The 25,680-nt window shown below is 36.5% G+C and overlaps 1 protein-coding gene and 1 pseudogene across 1 annotated transcript; both read right to left on the bottom strand.

The window, feature by feature from the left end:
* Window positions 1-13,505: 13,505 nt before the first annotated feature.
* Window positions 13,506-25,380, bottom strand: LOC121239510 (disease resistance protein RUN1-like). The gene is given in 9 exon segments (XM_041136765.1): window positions 13,506-13,699; window positions 14,286-14,751; window positions 14,841-15,614; window positions 15,727-16,020; window positions 16,229-16,372; window positions 16,374-16,778; window positions 16,780-17,338; window positions 17,709-18,197; window positions 25,135-25,380. Coding segments are annotated over 7 exon segments (2,673 nt in total). The 5' UTR covers window positions 17,176-17,338; window positions 17,709-18,197; window positions 25,135-25,380.
* Window positions 21,774-22,831, bottom strand: LOC121239509 (annotated as a pseudogene).
* Window positions 25,381-25,680: the final 300 nt, after the last annotated feature.

Below are 25,680 nucleotides of genomic sequence, written 5' to 3'. Positions count from 1 at the left end.
GAGGCCAATCACCCTATTTATAGGCCTTGAGGCTTGCTCCTTACTTTTTACCCATCGATGTGGGACTCCAAAGGAGCAAACCCAACAATATCCACCTTGCGACTTTGGCTAAACCCACAGTCATGCTCCACCGCAATGAAGATCTTCATAGCTTCTGCTATCATGCTCTACCATAAAAGCATACCCACTCAGAATAAATCAATTCCAAGCATTTCAATTTCGGTTCATGTCGAAAATAATTTTGCTGAAAAATTATGGTGCAACTTCCACGTTTGGCTTTCCTAGAAGTTCATCAACTATCGACATGAATTTTCACCACACACCCTGCATTAATGCCAAATCAATGCATGTGTGCAAACTTGTAGACCCACCAACATTAACACATCCTCTATCATGACAATTTTGGGAATTAGCGGCATGTCACGAGGATGTACATGTCCCTTTAACAGACATCGTCTTCCATGGAGAGAGACACAACGTTAGTTTCATTACCAGTATCTCCATTTACTGACTTGGAGCCACTTGCCGAACCTGCTCCTACTTTTGGACAATTTTTCTTGACATGCCCAGATTGTTCACACCCCCAGCAGACTACTTTCATCTTCATAGAGTTCTTCTTCTTCCCATTACCAGCTACTACCAATGCTAAGTTCCCAGGTAGACCATTTCTTCCACCACCTAGTCTTCTCTATTCAGAAAAGAGTTTACTGGTAACCTCTGAAAAAATTATTTTCTCCTTCCCATGTATCAAAATAGGCTTCATATGCTCATAGGAAGGTGGAAGAGACCAGATGAGTCTCAAGGCTTGATCTTCATCATCAATTTTAACTCCAATAGATTCTAGCTCAGAGACAATGCTATTGAGAACACTTAAATGATTTGAAATAGTTGTACCTTCACTCATATGCAGTGTATGAAACTGCTCCTTCAGGTACACTCGATTTGAGACACCATTCGTCTGATACAACTCTTCGAGCTTTTCCCAGAGTTTCTTTGCCGTAGATATTCCATGCACATTTGCAAGAACATTCTTGGCCAGGTACAGACGTATCGCACTTGCTGCTCTCAAATCCAAATCCTCCCAATCTCCATCGCTTATTACAGATCTGCTCTTTGTTTCATCAGTCACGCTAGTATCACTGCTGACTTCAGGGATTGGTCTGCCCTTCAACGCCTTGTGTAATCCTGATTGAATCAAAATATCCTTGACTTGAACTTGCCACAAGCCAAAATTGATTCTCCTATCAAATTTCTCCACCTCATATCTGATAGAATTTGAAGCCTTACTTCCTGACATTGCTTCGATGAATTTTTATCGTAGAAATGAATAGTACTCACTAAGTAAGTTCCCAGGAAAGATTATTCTTTCCTAGACAGAACTTCAAAGTTCTCAGGAAAGATTGGAGGGTCACACTGGACCACTTAAATACCAATCTCCTAGACAGAACTTCCTTAGACTGTACGTATTCATACTATCACACCAAAGCTCCACCCACCAAAAAGAACCTAGTGTCTCTTATACCACTTGTTAGGAATTTGGACCTACCAAATTCACTCCCAGGATCCACTTTTTGGTGAAATATGAAGAAAATCAGAGAAATAATAACAACACAAGAATTTACGTGGAAACTCTCAAAAACAGGAGAAAAACCACCAGACCCAGAGAAGAAAATACACTGTGAAAAATTATTACAATCACACAATTTTTCTCCTCATCCCAAATGACACCCACAAAGCTTTCCTACTAGTAAAACTTTAACTCTCACCTTTTTCCTTTTTACAAGAAAATGCTAATAGAGGACTTTTCTTAGAGTCACAAGTTACTAATTAAGCTTATGACTTGGTGTAATTAACTAAGAGGCCAAACACTCTATTTATAGGCCTTGAGGCCTGCTCCTTACTTTTTACCCACCGATGTGGGACTTCAAAGGAGCAAACCCAACAATATCCACTGCACCCACACGATGAGAGGCATGCAATCAAACAAAGCACTCACTCCCTCTAGAATTTCTGTGATCATGTTTGTGTGACCCTCAAGAAGTGGCTAGCTCTGGTACAAATTTTCTACAGATTCTCCCAACCCCATCTGATTCGGAGGATATTTCTTTTAGGGTCGTGGGGCCTAAAGTTTATTATTACTTCAATCATTTTGAGGTTGAAATTTAATGCTTTGGGAAGGAAATCATGTATATTTTGCAATGGATGAGCATGAATGATTATTATGTGAATGAAAAACTACATATGTTGTTGTGATTGATTATTTATAGGCTCTTGCAGCCGTCTTATATGTTGTTCATCAAGGTATGAAATGATTAGAAAAAATAGTAACCTTTTATGAAGATAGTTTAGATTTTTGTGATGATTGTAATATAGAAGGAGACCAATAAATACATTTCCATTCTTTGTGGTCACTAATATCACTATATACGTTTTGTTCTTATTATTTTTTATTATTTTCTTAGACTTCTTGTTTTAATATTTCAGCTTGTTAACAAAATCATATCTGATATCCGGTATACTACATTAATATTTCATGATCTTCATTTAATTTTATAATAATTTTCTATTACTAAAATATATTAGAGAGGACGACATTTAAAGCAGCCTCTAAATATTGTTACGCCAACTTTTGATCCCACTGCCATAAATAAAAGTTGTGAAATCAAAGTTGGATGGGAGGGTTCTCCTATATAGATCCCTCAAAACATTTCTGATCCAGTGGATACAAGATCCTAAAATCCATGATCAATTGGGTCATCATATAAATTGAGTGAAATTACATTTTCCCAAAACTTTACCGAAGACGGTGGAAATAAATTTGTATAAGAGGTTTGACATAAATTAAAGAAAAGTTATTTGCTGGATTTTGATCGACTCAATTTTTTTAAAGAAAGTAGTGAACTGTGAAACATGAATATAACATATTTACGCTGAACAAGAAAAGGAGTGGGCCGTACAATTATCGAGAATGAGTATTCTCATAATATACTTTAAAACTATTTTTATTATATAATATTTTTATTTATTATTTATTGAATTAATTCATATTTTGGTTTAGCTTATAAATTTAGATTAATTTAAAATAGAACAAAATTATATGACATTGTATATAGGGAGATATTGCAAATATCGAAAGATATGAGGATATATTGGTAGTTAGAGAAAATATTTGAAATGAATAAAAAAGATTAAAATGTATAATATTTAAATGATATAGAGAAAAAATAGATAAGTTGATTGATGACATATTATAAAAATCAGTATGTAAAATAGAAAAAAAGAGTTTTGGTGATGTATTTTAAAAAAAGTCAGGTTTACGTCGATGGCTCTCCAGATTCTGTGATTATGTGCACCCCTACTCCTCCCAGCCCGATAGGATGAGCCATCGACGTAGACCTGTCAGGGTTTGCCTTAGGGTGCAATGATTATTTCTTTTGGAAAGTTTGAGAATTTTGCTAAGAAATTTGCTAACACCTACCTTTTAATCGGAGTACGAGGAAGGTATTCGATTTTGTACTCACTTAATTTGATCGCCCAGTTAGTCATTCGACTAGCTATATAAAGTTTCTGTAGTATTTTCCTTAGTGGGACATTCGTGAATACTTTTGCTAGGTAGGCTTGGAAATACGGCCTCAGTCGTCTGGCAACGATGACCAATGTGAATGCCAACATTTCCGTTTGGGGGTATATGGCCTCTGCGCCTCAGAAGGCTCTATTTATGTAGTAGACCGGTTGCTGAACCCTTTCTTCACTTCGAGTTAGGACAGCGGATATGACATTTGGTGATACTGCCAAGTATGTAGTTAAGTCCTCCCCAGGATTGGTTTGAATGAGGGGCGGTGGATGAGTTAAGTATTCTTCAATTCAATGAAGGCACGACCGCACTCGTCGTCTCATTCTCATGCTTTCCTAAGGACCTTGAAGAAAGAAAGACAACGGTCGGTTGATTTTGCAATGAAACGGCTCAGAGTAGCCACTCTTCTCGCCAACCTTTGGACTTTCGTAGTGATGACATATTCACAATTGCCTTGACCTTCTCAGGATTGACCTCGATTCCACGATCGGAGACCATGAAAGCTAAGAATTTTCCTGACTCGACGCCAAGGCACATTTCAACGGGTTGAGCTTCATTTTATATTTTCTGAGCACCGCAAAGATTTCCTCGAGATCGTCAAGATGTTGCTCGGGTTTTCTACTTTTGACCAAGAGATCATCTACGTAGACTTCCATATTCCGCCTGATTTGATTTTTGAATATTCGGTTGACCAATCTCTAGTATGTTGCCCCTGCATTTTTTTAGTCCGAACGACATTGCTTTGTAGTAGTAGAGTCTTCGGTCGGTGATGAAAGCCATTTTTTCTTCATTATCGTGGTTCATCCTAATCTAATTGTATCCCGAGTATGCGTCCATGAAGCTAAGCAGGGAGTGTCCGGCCGTCGAAACTACTATTAAGTCTATCCGCGAGAGGGGGAAACTGTCCTTAGGGCAAACTTTATTCAGGTCACTGAAGTAGGTCAGTGAAGTCCACGCACATTCTCCACTTTCCATTTGCTTTCTTTACCAAAATGAAGAGCCACTTGGGGTAGTGCACTTCTCTGATGAACCTTGCAGCTAGCCTCCAGTGATGAACTGCATGAAACAGGAGAGGATAACCAACTCATGGAATATTTGGGAGAGAAAGTGGAGCAGGGGTTCGAGAGGAAGGATAAGAAGGGGAAAGATTCGTGGAGCAAAGGGAGTTTTGTCGCCAGAGCGGATTTTGGGAGTCATTCTGTTCTGTTTTTTTTTTTTTTCTATTTCTCTCTCAATCTTATTCTGTGATGTTTTCTGGGTTTTCTTCCATTATTTACCAACACGCTATGTGTGAGTAATCTCTAAAACTTAGGCTTAGGATTTCTTTGCATGGTTTGTGTTTCCTAGCACACATAATGACAGTTTGATATTAATTTGATGAAGGTTATTTCAGAGTTTAACTCGAGCATGAATCATATATATTAGTCAGACATTTTGTTCTTGAACGAAATAGTGTTTGAAAGAAACTGAGAAATCCTAACCCTTCTTGTGAAACCAATCTGTGAGAAGGAACCCGCAGCCTAAGTGTTTGACAAAAGTTTCCTTAGATATCCAAAAAATTGTTTTTAAGTCTTTTTTTTATTATTGAAACTGCAAAGCTAAAGCATTATTGAAAGAGTTTCCAAAAAGATTCATTAGAATAGAAACATTGTTCAAATTGAAAGAAAAGAAAGATTAAATCACATCATTTCATTTTTGTGCATACCAAGTTAGACTCAATAGTCTAAAGACTTGTTTCCATCCCTTTTCCATCACCATTCTTTCTAAGTTTGAGTAAACAAGAGAGAGAGTGGGATATTAGTGAACACATAGAATAAATTTAGGAATTTTTTGCTTCCGTGTCCTCATGTGAAAAAAAAAAAAAAACTCTTTTCCTTTTAATCATGCATCAAACTTTTGAACTTTCATTTTAATGTATTAAACAAGCACGTAACATGATTTTGCTCTAAAAATTTCCTCAACTTTATGCTCATTTAATACATTATTATCACTTTATCAGTCTACCATGAGGGATGTTGATCTGGGGGCTGTTTCGGTCAAGATGGACAAAGTGATCACTCTGATGGGTTGGATCAGGTCTCTGGTGAAGCCTTTGAGGGGCGAAAGTGCTGGGCACAGTCGATCTAGAGTGATCCCCATTTTTATGAATGCTTTCCAAAAGAGGATATCGGCAGAGCTATCATTATCGATCAGTATCCTCCTTGTCAGATAGTTGGCAATTTGCGCAGTTACCACTAAAGCGTCATTATGGGGGTGTAACAAGCCCTCTTCGTCCTTTTCGCTGAAAGTCATGAGGTACTCTCTTGATTAAGCCCTGACACTAGGAGATGGCCTATCGATCATGGGGTGCCTAGCAGGAATGGACGCGTGGCCCGGGCTTTTCATGCAAGGCCTGTTTTTCCTTGCGTTTTGTTTCATGGGTCCCTTTCTTATCGTTTTATTGGTTTGACACTCTCCTCTGGTCAGCTGCCTTCTTGTCCACTCTTTCCATCACGGTTCGCCTAGGGGTCGTCAGCGTTGGAGTGTGTCTTAAGCATTTATAAAACAGTCTGCGCGGTAAGCTGCTTCACAATCAGGAGGTAAGTTGCTGGTCTCTTTGCAATTCATCGTCTCTTTGCTTCACAATCAGGAGGTAAGCTGTTGGTCTTCTCCTCTTCTGGCTGGCCATGAACTGCGTTAAGAAGAGAAGGATCAACTTGGTAAAGTTGATAATAGTCCTAGGCCGTAGGGACCCAAACCAAGCTCATGTTGCCCCTTTCAACGTAAGGGGGAATGCTCTGCATGCTACCTCACTAGAGAAACCATGCAGAATCATGTGGACCTTGAAGGTTTCTAAATGTTCTAAGGGATCTTTTGACCCATCATATGTATCTATTTGTGGAACTTTGAATCTCAGAAGTAGAGGTACCGCCATAACCTTGGCGTTGGTGAGAAGTTGGTCCATAGTTGATGGTGGGCCTATCTGTCTGGCCACCTCATCATACTTGTTTTGGAGCTTCTAGATCTAGAGGTCTACCCTGCGTCGTTCTTCCTCCGTCGCCTTTGCATTGGGAGGTTGACAGACCTCAGAATTATGGCTTTATTGATTTCCTTCAGGTTCCCCGCTGTCCCTTCGCAGGGCTGCATTCTCCTGACGAAGGGCCGCCATGTCATCTGTGAGTTTCTATGTGGTTGCAGCCTGCTCGTTGACCCTTCCTTCCATCACTTCGGGTTGTTCAACTTGTTCTTCTCCACGTTGTGAGGCTTGAGAGTGCGTTGTTACACGCTGGCATACGAAGGACGCGCTATTTATAAGAAAAAGTGATCCCACAGACGACGCTACTGTTGAAGCTGAAAAAATCATACAAGAAGCCGGAAGAAGATAAATAGTCATTCCCGGCCCACTGAGTTGACTAGGCCTCGATTGGTGTTGTTTGAAGCCTTCGGCAATGTTCCGGTGCGGCTGTACGATGGCGATGCGTACGTTCATGATGGCGAATGAAAAATAAGTGCAGAGAAAATAAAAAGAGATGGAAACCAAGATTTACGTGGCCTACATCCACGGGCATTTAAGGAGGGAATCCACTATAATATATCTGTTTACAGTCTCACGTGGTCTCTCCAATCTCACTGTACAAGGATTGCTAGTGGTCTGCTGGCTGAGTAAATTCTTCCTGGAGCTTGTTGTAGGTTGAAGAAGAAGTTGAAGACATGATTGAGAGAGAGTGTTGAAATTGTCTGAACATCTCTTTTTATACGATCTTCCTCCTGCAACTGTTGGTAGTTGCGTGTCTGACCCTTACTGCACATGCCAGTCTGCCATGAGGTGACTAGTCTCCCTTGCGTGTGAGCTTCATTTCTCTTCTTATTTTCCCTCTAACCTCTCTGACACTCGTATGCTCTCATGTCCCTCCTTGTCTTTTTCTTGTTTATCTTCTTGTTCCTAGTGATGGGATGGGGCCAATTATGGGCTATGGTATTTTGTCCCTCCACACAGTTATAAGTCTCTCTCACTTCGGTAAGTCTCTCTTCTATCTCTCACTTCATAAGTCTCTCTCTCTCTCGATCTGTGAGCAATGATAAACATGACGAAAATGGTGTTTCGGTAGAAAATATGTTTGGATGAACAAACTTGTGTTTGAGAAACGTGAGAGAGAGAGAGAGAGAGAGAGAGAGAAGATGACTCTGGTTCTAATCAACGCGAATCCCGCAGTTCACGCTAAGAAGGAACGGGTCGCTCGTACCGAAGATCCTCATGGAGACGATTGCTGTTGATCCCCTTGAAATTTATGATATCCTTTTTTCTTTATAAGTCGCTTTTTTTTTTTTTTTTTTTGTACTGGATTTTCTCTTGGGTTTCCATTTAGTAGCTGAGCTCAAGTTATTGGAAAGATAAATTTGGGATCTTTGACTCCAATTGGTAAATTTCGTGAGGGATATAAGAGATCCAGAGCATCCATACTCCTTTGAACAGCTCAGTGTTCTTTCGGAGGAATCGATCACCGTCGATGAGAAGCTCGGTCGAATTCTGTTAACCATTTCTCTGACTTCCAATGATTGGAGTGGTTGCGATTGCTTTTCTTGTCATGGTCTCGGTGCATGTTTGGGGAAAGGAAATATTAGATCAGAAAGTGAATGAAGTAATTGAATCTCGTTATGTAACGAGAATATCAAACTCCCAAGCGCAGCCTGGTGATTTTGTCATGAGCATGTAATTTGGCCGGTTAGTCTATCTATTTCATAATTTAGTATTTGTACATTGGATTATAGGTATTTGATGCTTTTAATTTTTACCCTACTCTGTTTATTTGCAAGGGAAGCTCAACGTATTTTTTTTTCTAATAATTATTGTTATCTGGTCTGTCAACCTAATTTGCGAGGTTGAAAAAATTATCCACCAGATTCAAAGATTATAAGGTCTCTTCTTTTTCTTTTCTTTTTTCTTTTGTTTTTTTTTTTCCATATTTTGCATCAAAATCTCCTACGAAAATTTAACTCTATAGACTGTTGTTTGCTAAAATGCTCTTTTCTGTCGATATTAACATATACATTGTTTCTTGAACATGTTGAAAAATTGTGCTTATAGCTTTAGAAATTGGGATAGGAAATGAAATTTGGCTGGAAAATTGTGGTGGATACAATGATTGGGTTCTTAGGGGCAGCTTTTGGGAGCGTGGGAGGAGTTGGTGGTAGGGGTGTAAGTCTATAAATTATGGACTGAAAAAATTTGGTTATGTTCTGGAGTCTATAAATTTTGGACTGGATTGGACAAGACCAAACCAAACTCCTATATATATTTTTAAAATATTTTTAATAAGTTAATATATTATTTTTATATAGTAATTATATAAGTTAATGATGTAATTTTTATCTAATTTATTATCATTGACCATATAAAATATTTTTTTAATGAGTTAGTTACATAATATACATTAATAATTCACTTAAGTATAATTTAGTAATTTAAATATTTTTTATTAATCTATTTGAAAAACAATAAGAAAAAAATAAAAATAATTGGGCTGATCAACCGAACGAACTGATAGCTACCGGTTCGGTCCCTATAGATGTTCGGTCCGGTCTGGGCAAAATGATGGACTAAAAATTTCGATCCATCACCCCCCACCTGACTGGGCTAGACCGATTTACACCCGTAGTTGGTGGCGGTGGAATTTTTGTTCCAATGTTAACCCTGATTATTGGGTTTGATCAAAAATCATGGACTGCTATGTCAAAATTTAAGTGTTCTCATCGCAAGTTTTTCATGCCTTGTGCATTTATTGCAGTCCCTGAAAAGCTATTTAGAAATAAGAAGCTCTACTCCTTTTGTTGAGTTCGAACTTCTGGTTAGCATTTGGAAAACGAACGATGTTAGAAGTAAGAAATGGTATTGAGTTACTTGCTTACACTATGTGATGAAAAAGAATTAGCCAAATAAATTAATCACGTGGTACTTAATTAGCTTTTCTAAGTATGCTTAGGGGAGAAAGCCTCTAAAGACTACTGACCCGGAATGTGCTTGGATTCCTTCCTTGTAGGTGTGTCATTATGTTTTTAGATTTCTGTCAAAACATAAGTTAGAACTTTCTTTACTTTCCAATTTTCTGCAACTGTGAAAGTTGTTCAAAACTTTTTATTTTTTATAGGATCTCTTTCAGTCAAATCACTAGAAGTTGCTATTTGATGTGAGATTAAATCATTGATGGAAGATCAAACTATTGATTTTGTAATTCATATACAGTAATTTTGTATTTTGTAATGTAATATATAAATAACAAATAATATGATCTGTAGTGGATTGCATCATGTTGCATGCATTTTACAAGATGAATATCGGTTTTTTTTTTTTTACATGCATTTAGGTGAAAAGATAATTAGTTGTTTCTAGTTTTAGTTATTTTTATATAAAATTTAGTTTTTCATTTTGATATATTTTTATTATTATGGATAATGTTCAATGGATTAGTATTATGCGTTTCAACTTGACTTTTTAAATTTTTTTAATAAATTATAGGCTTTCATATAAAAATAATAATGCTTTGAAAATTTTTGTGTTGAAATTATGCGTTTCAACTTGATTTTCAACATTTTTTGTTTTGAATTTCTTTTAATAAATATAGGATTTTACATAAAAAGAATTACGCTTTTAAACATGGATTTTTCTTGAAAAACCTTTAATAAAATATAGGCTTTTATTAAAAGAAATTATCTTTTTAAACTTTAATTAAATATGGAATTAAAAATAATCCGGGTAAAACCCGATACCGGATTTTCAAGTTTTTTAAAACCCAAATTCATTCGGTACAGGACCCGATCATAATTCGAACTAATTCAAGTCGGGTTCTAAGAACTGGATTTGAAACCCAAATTCTAGGCTGAGTATTTGGTTTGGAACCTGGATGAAACAGTGTTATATTTAATCATTATAATTTTTTTAAACTTCCGAACAAAATATAATAATTAAATTAATTTTTTCAAATCTTAAAATAAAAATAATATTAAAAAATAATATTTTAACAATATTTTATTTTATCAAAAAATAGCATAAGCCGGTTTGCTCCATTGCTTTCTGACCCAAAACCCAAGAGTAGGTTGGCTACGTTACAACGGAGCGATCAAATTAAACTCACCCTTTGGAGTATGACATTGTCTCTTCAAAAACATTTCAATATACTATTGACTAAATAATCTAATTATTCATGCACACATGTCTATGACTATTACAATAAATAAAGCAAGGATTAATGATACTGTAACTGGAGAGCTTAAGGATGGGGAGGAATTTTGGCATATAATTCTAGAGGAAAAATAAATAGAAGAAAAGATAATTAGTCTCGAGAAAATACAAAAATTTATTCGATTCTCTCAAGATATCTTTATAGAACAGCTAGCTCTAGTACATGAGTGAAAACAAGCAAGAACGAACGAGCACATGATCAATTGAACAATGTATCTTTCTAATGAATGAATATAATCATCGCACCAAATTAAAAAGATATATAATAATGCAGTAATATTTAAGAAAGATCTATCTCAACCTTTCCGACCCCTACTGCCACCCCCACCTCCAGTTTTAGAAGGATCATGCCCACCGTTTGCTGCTGGTTCACTGTAGTCATCCATCCTGATCACCTTCAAAGATCTTCCCTCCACCCCCAAAACCATTTTGTTCCCTATATATATACACAACAAATTCCTTCAACATGAGATTAGTGATAAGCAAATTAATAGCTCTATCTAATTCATTACAACCATCCAAAAGCTCCTCGATCGATCATTTTCACTAAGTTAGCCACACAGTTGTAACGGGAAATATTAATATGGCGGCATGCCACGTTTCTGGTATTAATGTGAATGATTAGCATGCTTCATGTCACAAAAGCTTAGAAAGTAGAGTCAACGTCCGAACTAATTAAAGATATCTGTTATGATACTATATGAAATCATTACTTGTCTTAAAAATTTAAATTGATAAAAAGATGTACTAGATTTAACCATTTATAGTTATCTTAACACTTAATTACAAGCCACTTATATAATTGCCATTCATACTGAATTAAGAAGTTGAACTCATGAGTATTATTATAAAGGGGTAGGCACGACTTTGAAATTTGAATGCATATGAAATTATGAAACCATGCATATTATTGTCTCTTAGCAAGTGATATACATATAATTAATAAGTAACTAAATATTAAAAGAAAGAGAAACAACCTGTCTCTTAGCAAGCACCATATATAATATGTAACTAAATATTACGAAACAGACATGGATGAGACCATTTGCCTGGAATCCAGCTGATCTACTGCACATATTACGATAACATGACCACAAGGCCGCCATTGTTTGTTTCAAACGCAAACGAAGACCATCTGATCTTAGCTCGGTGCTAACTCCCTTGGGTTTTGATCAGTTCTTCTAGTTCTAGCTGCCATATAAATATATATATATATATATATATATAAAAACTGGCTAAGCGATCGACCTAAGAATACCAAAACTTTCTTTCAAAACTCAGATACTGATGAGAGTGCAATACTGTACGTGGGACGTTTGAGCTCAATAATTCTTGTTAATTAATAATTACACCAAACAATATCATATATATTTTCCTTTTCACATAAAAAAGAGTGGTGGGTGAGAACGAGAACTTCATCTTACAAGCATTTCCAGTGCAAGCATGTATAAATACATGTTTCTTTCGACTGTGTAAGTTAATATCATGAGAGATTTAGGAGTTAATAAACCTAAGGAAACAGAAACATGATATATATCTACCTGAAATTGGAATGGAGTTTTGAGCAGAAAACATTATCACGAAGGCTAACAAGAGACGGAAGCAAAGGAGAGCTCTAGTCCTCATCTTCCGCTTCCTCGAATCCTCAATCCCTTAGGCTGCTGCTCGAGGCGTTATATATGGTCCTCTATTTATAGGCCGGCAGAAAGCCGCTGTGCCTTTGGTAGGACATGACGCGGCTCATCACAATATATAATTGCAAGATTGGAGTTCATCTATCGAGGTCATGTACGTATAATATTGTTCTTACGAGAGCCTATCATATTGGAATTGAAGGATATATTTATAAACTGATGAGATTTACATTATTTAATGTTCAATTTAATGCTGTTTGGAATATTTATACGGACGATAATAAATGTTGTATGACTTACTAGTTACATAAATTTGTAAGATAGGTTTTGATGGTATTAAATGATAACTAGTAGAGAGAAAATTTACTTGTCAGAGTTATCGGAAGCATATGTTAAAATCTTGAGATATTATGATAAATAAAATAGTACTTGGGCTAGTTATGCGTTTCATTTTATTTTGTAAATCATGTTGCACTCTTCATTATTTTTGGATCATTTTTGAAAAAAAAAAAAAATAGATTGATAGACAATGTCACCCCATTATAATGAAATAAGAGTATATTTAGATAATAATTTTCATAAAAGCTGAAAATACGATATTTCTAGAAATTAAAACTTAACAATTACTAGTAATCTTTTGTGATGCATGCTCTCCAATCATCGGATGACAATTTTTTTTACTAATTAACCAAAACATGACTTTTTGGTCCTAATTAATCGGTTCTTTGTATTGCGCGCGGGATATTATGGCCCGATTTTATTCAGTCATGTTTATCTTTTTTTAAGAATATGATAAGTGTGATCATAATTAAAAATATATTGTTAATTTGACTTTTGTTACAAATTAATATAATTATAAGCTCTACGAAAACTGATGTGTTACATCAGGTAAATAACTCGATCTATCTCTAGTAACGTTCCTACATATTTACTGTTACATTATATTAAAATATAAATTAAATAATAAAATCTACATCTTTCTATTAATTTAAATTTATGATATCAAAACAGAGATCCAATACTATAATTAAGATATAAATTAAGTTATAAAATCTATTTTTTCGCATAAACTTAATTAAGGTTATGAAGTAAGTGCTGATTTCACACAATCTAAATAGGACACATAACTACCAAGCCCGTCGTAATCCCGATGCATCGGCTGATTATGAGGTATGTCTCTTATAAGCATCGTAACAGGCTGAGTATCGATCATATCATCTTCTATCATATTTTTGTTTTTCTTTTTGGTATTGTACACCGTTGAACACTCCTCCGCAACAAAACAATTTCAATAAAAAAATTTATTTACAATAAATCAGGATATTATATAGAGAGTACGTACGTAGCTCAATAAAGCCCATTTGAATAATTAGAATACGAATATACGTAAATAATAGTGAAATAATTTTAATTAAGATATTTATTTGAGTTTTAGAAAATGAGAAAGAAAAAATTAAATACAAATATTATAAAGTTAAACAACTGATTGAATATAATTTTTGAATATTATTATTATTTTAAAATTTGAAAAAGTAGTATTATTTTTAGTGTTTTGTTTAAGAGTATTAAGATGTAAAATAAATAATAAAATATATATCTTCTCATCAATTTAAGTTTTTAGGACAAAAAATCATATCATATGATATCATAATAGAGGTTCTGAATTCAAACATAATAAAAAAGTTGAAAATTTGAAATTAAAAATATTTAATTTAACTAATATCTGAAAACGAAATATATAAAAATACTAGACAAAACTTCGTGTGTTGCAAACTGGCCCATAAAGTTGCCACAATACTGTAATATTAATTAACCAGTACACATTACTTCAAAAAAAAAAAAACCAGTACACAAAACTTACCACGCTGAATGATCAGGAGATGAACTCCACACTTCTTCACTGCAACGTACTCTAGCTCCTGTGAACACTCGAACTCGAAGGACACCTCGATTTCCTCCCCATTTATCATCTCCAGATCATATGGCCGGATTTTACCACCTCCATCCACTCCCACCTGAAGCAAAATTAAATAATCCAGAGACCGTATCGTGTAATAGAATATTCGATCAATAACTTGTATGTGGCCTCTTGTTTTATTATGGAATACCACGCTAATTTCACCGTGCCATGCATGCAGAGTACTGTTCTTATTTCTACAAACAACTCCAAATACTAATCCATTAATCACTCCTTCATGATCTGAAACTAGTGAAGGTATATGAAAGGATATTGAAGACCCTTTTCTCTTATGACTGAACCAACTTGGAACCTCGTCACCATACAAGGATATCTGGCGCCTCTCAATCCTAGACGGCCACTTCCACTTTTGCCATTCGGGGAAATGTTCAGATCAGATCAGAGAATAAAAGAGAGTGATCAGTGATAAAGAGAGACCCAGAAAGAAAGAGAAAGAACCTGGAGCTGGAGTAGACTCTTCACAAAATCAGTATCTTCTTCTCGTTCGGGGCACCCTTCCAGGCAAACCGCTATTGTAAATGACAAATTCTCAAAGCCTTGAATGTCAACTAGTTTGTGGCAGTCCCTAAGTACAAGTGCATCCAATCGTGACTCCGAAATTGAGATTCTTTCCAGTGATTCGCAGCTAAATGCAAATAAGATCCGTAAATTTGCAGGGAGAGTGGAAATTGAGCGAATGGATCGAGACTCAGCTAAATTTAAACAGGCTAATTTGGGAAGATGACAAATGCCATGAGGGAGTTCACGAAAATTGTTGACTGATAAATCCAAATCTTGGAGTGAAGATAAGCCCCCAAAATCAATGGGAAAGTCACCTTCCAATAAATTGCTGTTACGGAGACCTAGTTTTACCAAAGACCCAAAAACATGAAGGGAAGCCCTTACGAAATTTCTGGGATTCCATGATCTATTTGGTAGGTTAATAGTAGTTCTGTCTGCAATGTTCCGCATGATATTGAAGCAGCGACCCATGTGAAAAAATTTGAGAGATTTTAATTTATAAATGCTTTCCGGAAGATTCATAAGGCTCTTGCATCCATTCAAATTCAGCAAAACAAGTCCTTTCAGATATCCATTAGACTCATGCAGCTCTACCAAGCCTGTGCAACCTTCAAGTATTAGCTCCTCTAGATTTGGGACTTGTAAGAAGTTCGGTGATTTGGTGAGATTTTCGCAAAAACTGAGATTAAGAACTTTCAACTTGTTGAGTATCTGCCAAAACAAGATTCGGAAAATGAGTAAAAAATCTCGTGAGTTCAACGTTTAACATCAAGTACTATTGAATAAAAGACATAAAAGCTAGGCATGGTAAGTTTTTGCATACATTATTCTCCAGCTTCCAGACTTGTTTGATTTTGCTACACTGCATGTCAAGCACAACAAGATTTTCAAGATGAAGTCTTGGCGGAAGAAATCTCAGAGGACAGCTATGCCAGCAAATCCATCTTAGCTCTTTGGAAAGATGCTCAGAGCATCCTTCGAGTTTTAAATTTTTTACACCCTTGATTTGAAGCAATCGCAAATTCTTCATTTTTGAAAATGCTTCAGATTCCAAAGATATGACATGATCTTCATGTATGGGCGGAGTTAGGCTGAGACCCTCCACTACTTCCGATCCCTAACAGAATAAAAATGTTCGATTTGGAATGTATTAAATCAATTTTTTTTCAAAAGAATATAACACCTTTGGAATGGACTAGGCCAATGATGCATGCTTGCAAAATGACTAAACTCCAATGCATACCTACATAACACGTACGTATATCATAGTTCTATACTACTTGGACGGACATTCTTATATGATATAACAGGGAAATATCTCTTACCGTATGGTTTTTTAGTACTTTCAACATGTCTTCATGAGACCTCAATCTACTACGTTTTCCTGGATGACGTGACTCTTGACGAACAATCTCCCTTCCCATATCTCGAATAAAATCATGCATCCTCAAATTGGGATAATCAATTTTCAACGAGAGATCTTTGAACGAGAATATTGATAGCAATATCTGGAAAAGATCCACATTCCTCCAGTATTTTGAAGACGTATTCTATGTTGACACCCATAAAGAAACACGCAATATCTAGAAACACCTCCCTTGTAGTATGGTCTAGTGACTCAAAACTTATTCCAAGTATTTTCTGAATATGGGCATTTGGACTCTTTTTAAATCTTTCTAATGTAGTTTTCCATTTAATAATGCTTCTTCCCCGCAGTTCAGAACCCAAAACTTCTAGTGCTAATGGAAGCCCTCCTGCATAATCTACTGCAGCAGTCGAAATCTCACCAAAGTTTTCTCCTGGATGGGGCATGTTGAAGGCATGCCAACTAAGAAGCTGAAGAGAATCCGAATGATTCATTTTTTCAACTTTAATTGTAGGAGTAATTTACTCCTAATTTATCCAGCAAATGTTCATCTCTGGTCGTTATAATGACTCTACTTCCAGGACCAAAAAACCATTCACCATTTCTGGCTAATGCATATATTTGATCGAGCCGATCTACATCATCAAGAACAACAAGAACTCTTTTTCGGTGAAGTCTTTGTTTAATCAAACTGATTCCTTTGTCAACATTACCAATCAGAAACATTTTCACTTTCAAGATATCAAAAAGAAGTTGTTCTTGTAACTGAATTAGACCATTGGATTGTTCTGAAACTTCTCTAACATTTAAAAGACAACTGCTTCCTTCAAACCCATCGCATATATGGTTATAGACAGCTTTAGCTAAGGTTGTCTTACAAATTCCACCCATCCCATACATACCCATGATGAAAAGTTCACTAGTACTGCTTGTTCCAAGTTGTCATAAAGTTTTCATCTCTTCGACATGCAAATCTATTCCTACTGGGTGCTGGACAACATTCAAGTGAATGGGGTTCAATTTATACAAAACTTGTTCAACAATCTTCCCAATAAACCTTGCTTCATACCTGATCATATCAATTCAAATGGGAAAAAGAACAGTGAATTATGTATGAGGAGAGAGAAAGAAGAATAAAAATTTTTGAGTTACAATCTCAATCTATTAGGAATAGAAAAAAAAATTGAATCATTCATACGTCACGGCAAGAAAGTAAGTTCTAGCTAATTTATTAGGAATACCATTCAAATAAGTTTTTATAGATTAGTTTGCGTGGAAATTAATTGTTAGGTACTCTCAAATAACATGCAATAATTTTTTCTTAAAAAATTTTGTCAAGTTAATTATTTTCAATATCTAAGATCTCAAAGAAAATTTAAGGACAAAAGTCAACTAAAAAAACTGCATGAAAAAACACAAGTGCTTAGAAGAATATATACCCATTTGCATCGCTCTGGGGTTGAAGCCAGAACAATCCGCAGCTTCAATGAAAGCTGCTCTCCAACGTTGCACTCGTTCCATATCTTTTTGAAATCTCTCTTCATGTTTAGCAAATGTTGCGGCAAAAGGCCCAGTCTGCTTTCGTATATCGGAGGGATTCACATGGTAAAATATCGGGATAAAAATGTGGTTCATGGTACTTTTACAATGAAGGATCTGAACAAACTCATCGAGGCACCAAGTAGAAGAGGCATGATCTTTGGAGAAAATTACGAGGGAAATCTTTGACCCATGGATCGCATTGATTAGTTCCTTGGATATATTCTCCCCTCTTGGAAGGTCATTATCATCGCAGAATGTCCGAATTCCGGTTCGCACCAAGGCGGAATAGAGGTGATCAATAAAATTCTTACGGGTGTCTGCACCTCTAAAACTTAGGAAAACCTTGTAATCCCATTGGTTCGAACAAGGTTTGGTAGATGATCGCACTGAAAAATTACGTACAACCTCTGAGTAAATAGGGAAATGAGTAAAAAAAAAACATTTTTGGAGGCTAATTATAATTTCACACTAAAACATGACAGATGTGATGGGATGGACACATTAATATTTCGAAGCGCTTCAGTTTAATGAAAGATCTTATTACTCATCATTTGACATGCACGTATACATGTATTATACTTTTTTTTATGTTTTATTCTTTCTATTCAATTTTTCTATTCATTATCTATATACCGTATATTTGATAAGAGAATAAATTAAAAAAATTAAAAAATTATGTGTGATACTATGTGATGTGTAGTGTGAAGATGATAAATATAATTTTTTTAATGAAAATCACCGTAATTAATGAAGTGCGTACATATGTCTCGATACAAAATCACTGGCGTGTCTACTATTTATAAGAAAATAATAAAGTTACGACTATAAAATGAAGTTTTACAATTACAATATTGATTATAAATTATAAAATGATTATATAAAATTATAATTATTTTTAATGAAGTTGTAGAAGAATTACATTGATTAATTATAAAACGAGTTATAAAATAGTTGTAATTAAGTACATCATTCACGACAGTCATAGAAATCGCAAATAAATTACCCAAAGATAAATCATGTAACGCCCCGCACCTGGAAGGATTAGAGAATTACTACCTGTCACTTACAAACCTGTCTCTCCAAGCACTTAAAACTCCAAGGACTTTATGATTAGCACACAAACTCATATTTTCCAAATAATCATAATACAAACTCCATAAGTTATCATTACAAAACATAAACCAAAATGGGGTTCACAATCTCCCAAAAACCTCAACAAAATTAAATAATACATCTTTAGGTCTCAATAGGTCCAAACAACATAAAATACTTCAAATACTCAAGTTAAATCCATCTACTAACAATGGTACTCTTAGGTACCCAACCTTCCATCCATATCTAGCTAGCTTCAATTCTATTCCTGACCCCCAGCTGGGTAATCAATGTCATCTGAAAATATATGATGATAAGGGGGTGAGTTATCTACAACTCAGTAAGCAAAAAACATATACTAGTATGTAAATATGAGCCTTTTTAGAAAATTCCATATGCAGAAATAAAACATTTCATTTTTTTTTATATGCAGATTTCAAAAGCGTGTTATCAAAAAATTAGAGCGACTTTTCAGACTTTTTAGACTCAAAATTAACTGTTCATATTTAAAGATACTTTCCATATTCAAATACCATTTTCATATTTGACAACCAACTGTTCATATTCAAAGATCCGTTTCATAATCAAAGATCTTTTTGGTTTTCAAAAACTATTTTCATATTCGAAAACTAACTGTTCATATTTAAATATCCGTTTCATATTCAAAAACACTTTGGCATAACATAACTGAACATCTTCATCTTATCATATCATGTCATATCGTATCATATCATATACCATGTTTAACCCCCGTGGTAGGGTTGTGCTATCCCCAGTGGCCAAACCAGGCAGTATCATATGGTGAAACTTCTCCTTTTTCAATTTCGGAGCCCCGAGTGTGCACACAGGAAAGAACACGTAAAAGACCACTTTGTTTCCAAAGTGAGTGCACTCATATCATATCATATCATGTTAGTACCAACCATATCACGTGAACTAGTATCATCATATCATAACTATATTCAAAATCAGATTCAGATCAGATAAGTATGACAAAGGTTTATCATATCCATATCATATCAAAACACGTGCAAAACATATTCATATCATTTTCATTTGATCAAAAACAGATACAAATCATTTCATACCACATGCATAAAAATCTCAATGATACATATTCGTTCTTTTGCATATTTCAGAAACATGTCAAGTATTGCTCATGTCTATACATTTCATGTCAAAAACATTTATTTTCTCTTTCATATGTATCTCATGAGTGAATGCAAAATATACACTGAGGTTGTTTTTCACTTTTTCTTTTTTAAAACAACATGCACATTTTTACATACCAACCTCAGTTCATTTCTTTTTATACAAATCTAGCATAGGAACCCCGCTTACCTGGATGTCTTAGTTTTTCAAAAATTTCCTCAATAACGTCGAATAAAATTAGTCGTCACCTATAAAATAATCACATAAATTCCCAATTTATCTCGTATTTCGATATTCAGGCCTAACATCTAAAATAACTTATTTTAACTTCCTCAAAACCCAAAATTTTCATTCTTCTTAGAATACCAACATCATTGTTTAAATTCATCAATATCCAACTTAGTAACTCCGACTAAAACATTAAATTCTAACCTATTTACGATTGAGATCTTACGATAATTTATAATACTAAATATCATAACTATATCAAAATCATCACAAGTCGAAAATCATACTTGTGTTTAAATAAAAAAATTCTTTTAAAAGGGTTCAAAATAAGATTTTACACTTACCGCTCACTTCGAAAATTTTCATCAGTATTTACATAATAAATATTCCATTAAAAAATATTAGTCTCTTACAAAAATCGACTTAACAAAATAAATCCACATGTCTATACCCAAATAAAAACATCCTCTACAACCCACGTGATATACTTATGATTTCAAACCCAAAGTATATAATATAAACTCATTAAACTACACACCCGAAACAATAAATCTAGAAGGAAATACTATAAGGGGTAAAAAGGTAATAATACTTCCTACTATTCGATTAACATAAGTTACATATATATAAATATGTGTATACACTAGAAAACTCAACAACATGCAGCCGTAGCACTTACGGAAAGATGGGGGCACGACGGCGTGGAGCTGGCGGTTGGCTACGGTGGATAGGGGGTGGCGCTTGGTCACTGGTTGCAAGTGAAAGAGAGAGACGAGTGAGAGAGGCACACAGTGAGAGGACGTGGGAGAGACCGAGAGGAAAGAAGCACCAACGGAAATGGCGTGAGCTTACCGTGGGAAAAATGAGGTGGCGTACGGCGGACTGGGGTGATGGGGAGTCCTCGCCGGCAGTTTCTGTGGGGGGGGGGGGTCACCACGCGGATGAGTTTTTGATAGAGGGTGAAGGTGGCAGCTTGAGGTGGCCGAAAGGTGCTCTGTTTTTGGATAACGAAAACAGAGGATTTCAGTCCTGCAAACAGGCACTTGGGCGGCAGCTTCGTGCAACTGGGCACGGTGGTGAGGTCTGGACAGAGGTTCACCGTGGAGTGTGGATGAAGTGGTGTGGCAGCAATGGGTGGTACGGTGGGTGATAGAAGCTATGATTGCAGACAAGAATCCTTGCTAGCACAGGAGAGGAGGTCTCGGTTTAGGCTTTTGGGAAGAGGAGAATGAGCGGCGCTTAGCTAGGGTTGAAGATGTTTAACATATATATATATATATATAAGATAAAAATAGTAAAGAGATAAAACCTAGAGGAAAAGGATACACGTACATGCATGAAAATGAAAAATAAGAACGTGAACAAAAACGATGAAGGCATGAACCCGTGCGACAGTTTATGGAACCGTGAACCACGTGCATGGATGGCCATGAGCTGGGTCTTACATCCTCCCCCTTATAAAAATTCCGTAATTTTATCCTCGGAATTTGTTATAAAAAGTCAAAATTCGCATCGAAGAGTTGTGGGTACTTATCTCGCATTTCTTCCTCCAACTCCCAAGAAGCTTCACTAATAGCATGATTTTTCCACAACACTTTAACAAAAGGGATAGTTCGAGTCCGTAGCACTTGCTCTTTCCTTTTCAAAATCTGAACTGATTCTTCCGCATAAGTCATATCCTCCTGAATCTGAAGTGGTTCATAGTCAATAACGTGCGTCGGGTCGGGAACATATTTCCTCAACATGGATATATGAAATACATTATGCACTCCCGCAAGTGCCGGAGGAAGTGCTATTCTGTAAGCCACTGGTCCAATCCGGTCAAGAATCTCAAACGGCCCAATATATCTTGGGCTCAACTTGCCTTCTTTCCAAATCTCATAATTCCTTTCGTTGGTACTATTCTCAAAAATACTTTATCTCCAACCTCAAACTCCAATTGGAGGCGACGTTTGTCTGCATAACTCTTTTGTCGGCTTTGAGCTGCTTTCATTCTTGCCCAAACGATATCTATCTTCTCTATAGTCTGCTGAATAATCTCTGGTCCCAAAAGTTTCCTTTCACCTACTTCATCCCAATACAATGGAGATCTACACCTTCTGCCATACAAAACCTCGTAGGGTGCCATTCCAATGCTAGCTTGGAAACTATTATTATAGGCAAACTCGACCAACGGTAAATGTTGCATCCAAGTTCCCTTAAAATCCATCACACATGCCCTCAACATGTCTTCCAAGATTTGAATAGTTCTTTCTGACTGTCCATCTGTCTGAGGGTGAAATGCAGTACTGAAACTTAACTTAGTACCCATTGCCTCCTGTAAGCTTCGCCAGAACTTGGAGGTGAAACGAAGGTCTCTATCCGACACAATAGATACCGGTACCCCATGCAACCTCACTATCTCTCGCACATACAACTCAGCTTGTTTGTCCAATTTATAAGAGACTTTAATGGGTATAAAATGAGCAGCTTTTGTTAAGCAATCCACGATCACCCATATAGCATCTTGTCCGCTCAATGCCCTCGATAGGCCAGTCACAAAGTCCATGGAGATATGCTCTCACTTCCATTCTAGAATCTGGAGTGCTTGTAATAATCTGGCTGGTCTCTGATGCTCCGCCTTCACCTGTTTGCAAGTTAGACATTGTTCCACAAATTTAGCAATCTCTCCTTTCATGCCATTCCACCAAAAAGACTCTCTCAAGTCCTGATACATCTTGGTACTCCTTGGGTGAACTGTGTATAAGGAACGGTGTGCTTCTTCAAGAATTACCCTTTTCAGTTCTTCATTAGCTGGCACGCATAATCTACCTCTAAATCTTAAAACTCCATCCTCGGAAACGCTAAAGTCAGATCTGTCCCCGTTCCCGACTTCTTCCACTAGCTTCACCAACCCTAAATCCACCTTCTGAGCAGCTTTGATTCTATCTATTAAGGTTGGTTGAACTATCAAACTGACCAAGAAAGTACTTGTATCACTAGTGATAACCTCAATACCGGCTCTTTCTAGGTCCATTAACAACCTATGTTGAGTGGTAAGGGCTGCAACTGCTGGTCCCACAGACTTCCTACTTAAGGCATCGGCTACAACATTAGTTTTGCCTGGGTGATAATTGATGGTGCAGTTATAATCCTTGATCAACTCGAGCCATCTCCTCTGCCTCATATTTAATTCCTTTTGGGTGAAGAAATATTTCAAACTCTTGTGATCTGTATAAATCTCGCATTTTTTCCCATACAGATAGTGTCTCTAAATCTTAAGTGCAAAAATGACTGCCGCAAGCTCCAGATCATGCGTGGGATAATTCTGCTCGTACGCTTTCAGTTGGCGTGAAGCGTATGTTATAACCTTCCCATGTTGCATCAGTACGCACCCCAAACCAAGCCTTGATGCATCGCTATAAACTACAAATCCCCATCTAGCTGTGGGGACTGTTAACACCGGAGCCGTCACTAATCTCCGTTTCAACTCCTGGAAGCTTCCTTCACACTTTGTTGCCCATTCAAACTTATTATTTTTTCTGGTGAGTGCTGTGACAGGAACTGCTATCTTGGTGAAATTGTCAATGAATCAACGGTAATAACCCGCCAATCCCAAGAAACTTCTAACCTCATGAACATTCTTTGGCGTCGGCCAATTAACCACTGCCTCCACTTTTCCTGAGTCCACTGAAATGCCATCTTTCGAAACTACATGCCCCAGAAATGCAATTGAATCAAGCCAAAATTCACACTTTTTCAATTTAGCAAACAACTTTTTATCTCTGAGTGTCCCAAGTACCAGCCTCAAACGTTCCTCATGCTCAGATTTGCTTTTGGAGTATACCAATATATCATCAATAAAAACAACTACAAACTTATCCAAAAATTCATGGAACACCCTGTTCATCAAATCCATGAATACTGCTGGGGCATTAGTCAGGCCAAAAGGCATGACCAAAAACTCATAATGGCCATATCGAGTCCTGAAAGCCGTCTTAGCTACATCCTCTGCTCTGATCTTCAATTGATGGTAACCCGATCAAAGATCAATCTTTGAAAACACCTGAGCGCCCTGGAGCTGATCAAACAAATCCTCTATACGGGGTAGTGGATACTTATTCTTTATGGTCACACGATTAAGTTCCCTGTAGTCAATACACATCCTCATCGGTCCATCCTTCTTCTTCACAAAGAGGACTGGAGCTCCCCAAGGTGATACACTGGGCTTGATAAAACCTTTATCCAATAGGTCTTGCAATTGTTCCTTGAGTTCCACTAACTCAGTCGGCGCCATCCAATAAGGTGCTTTTGAAAGGGGTGTCGTGCCTAGAATTAGTTCGATAGTAAACTCTACTTCCCGCTCGGGCGGGAGTCCAGGTAAATCTTCTGGAAAAACCTCTGGATATTCCCTCACTACAGGTATCTGCTCTAACTTCAACTCCTCTTTTGGTGCTTCTACCATGTTAAGAATCTCTGACAACCATCTCACAATTTTTCAACTTGAACGGCAGATATGATGGGTGGATGCATCCTCACTTTCGAACCTGTGAATCGAAATTCACTTTCTTTTGGGGGCCTAAATATCACTTCCTTTTTAAAACAGTCTATGCTGGCGTGATAGCTAGCTAACTAATCCATACCCAAAATTACATCAAACTCAATCATGTTAAACACTATCAAATTTGCTGGCATCAATCTTCCCTCAATTGATAAAAGGACACTCCGGTAGAAACTCATCACAGACTACCAAATTTACAAGTATCTATTGTAGGATTTTACAAGTCTATGAGTTGAATTTAAAGTAGTAATAGACGCAACATGGTATCTATTGTACTGATCATCTGCCAAAGAGAGCGGGGAAAATGGTACCATCTTTGCTCATATGGTCTCCGACAACGAGAACCTTTCAATGGTTGTTTTGGCCTTGGAATCCTGGATCCAGCTTACGCTTCAAGCTTCCTCTTGCAGGGGTGGTCTGGCCCTCCATGGTTGGGTAGTTAGATCAGTGGCAGAAAGGGATCAAAGATGTACGTTGGCCGGATTAGCAAGGGCCAGAAATCGTAGTAATTTTGGTAATCAAAGAGAAAATATGTAGATCGAATAATTAAGGCTCAGTTTCTGGGTTTGAACCAATTATACACACACATATATACGTGTTGGGGTGGGGGGTAGATCAGCACTCCTGTTTTCTCAAGAGTCTAAGACATTTCAAAGCATATATTCTTCGTAAATCGTACACGGAGATCAATTCTTTTAAGCGTTTAATCCATGCAGTACGACTCCAGCTTTTCAGGTACTGGTTCAACCTTCAACGATGGAAAAGATTCTCTTTCCCTTAATGTTTTAATTCTCAGAGAATACAAATCAAAAAGCAAGAAAATATTTAAACGCGTTTTAGTTTTCTATTCTAATCTG

This window comes from Juglans microcarpa x Juglans regia, chromosome 7D, assembly GCF_004785595.1.
Source record: "Juglans microcarpa x Juglans regia isolate MS1-56 chromosome 7D, Jm3101_v1.0, whole genome shotgun sequence".
Taxonomy (NCBI): Eukaryota; Viridiplantae; Streptophyta; class Magnoliopsida; order Fagales; family Juglandaceae; genus Juglans; species Juglans microcarpa x Juglans regia.
This window is presented reverse-complemented; position numbering and strand designations above follow the sequence as displayed.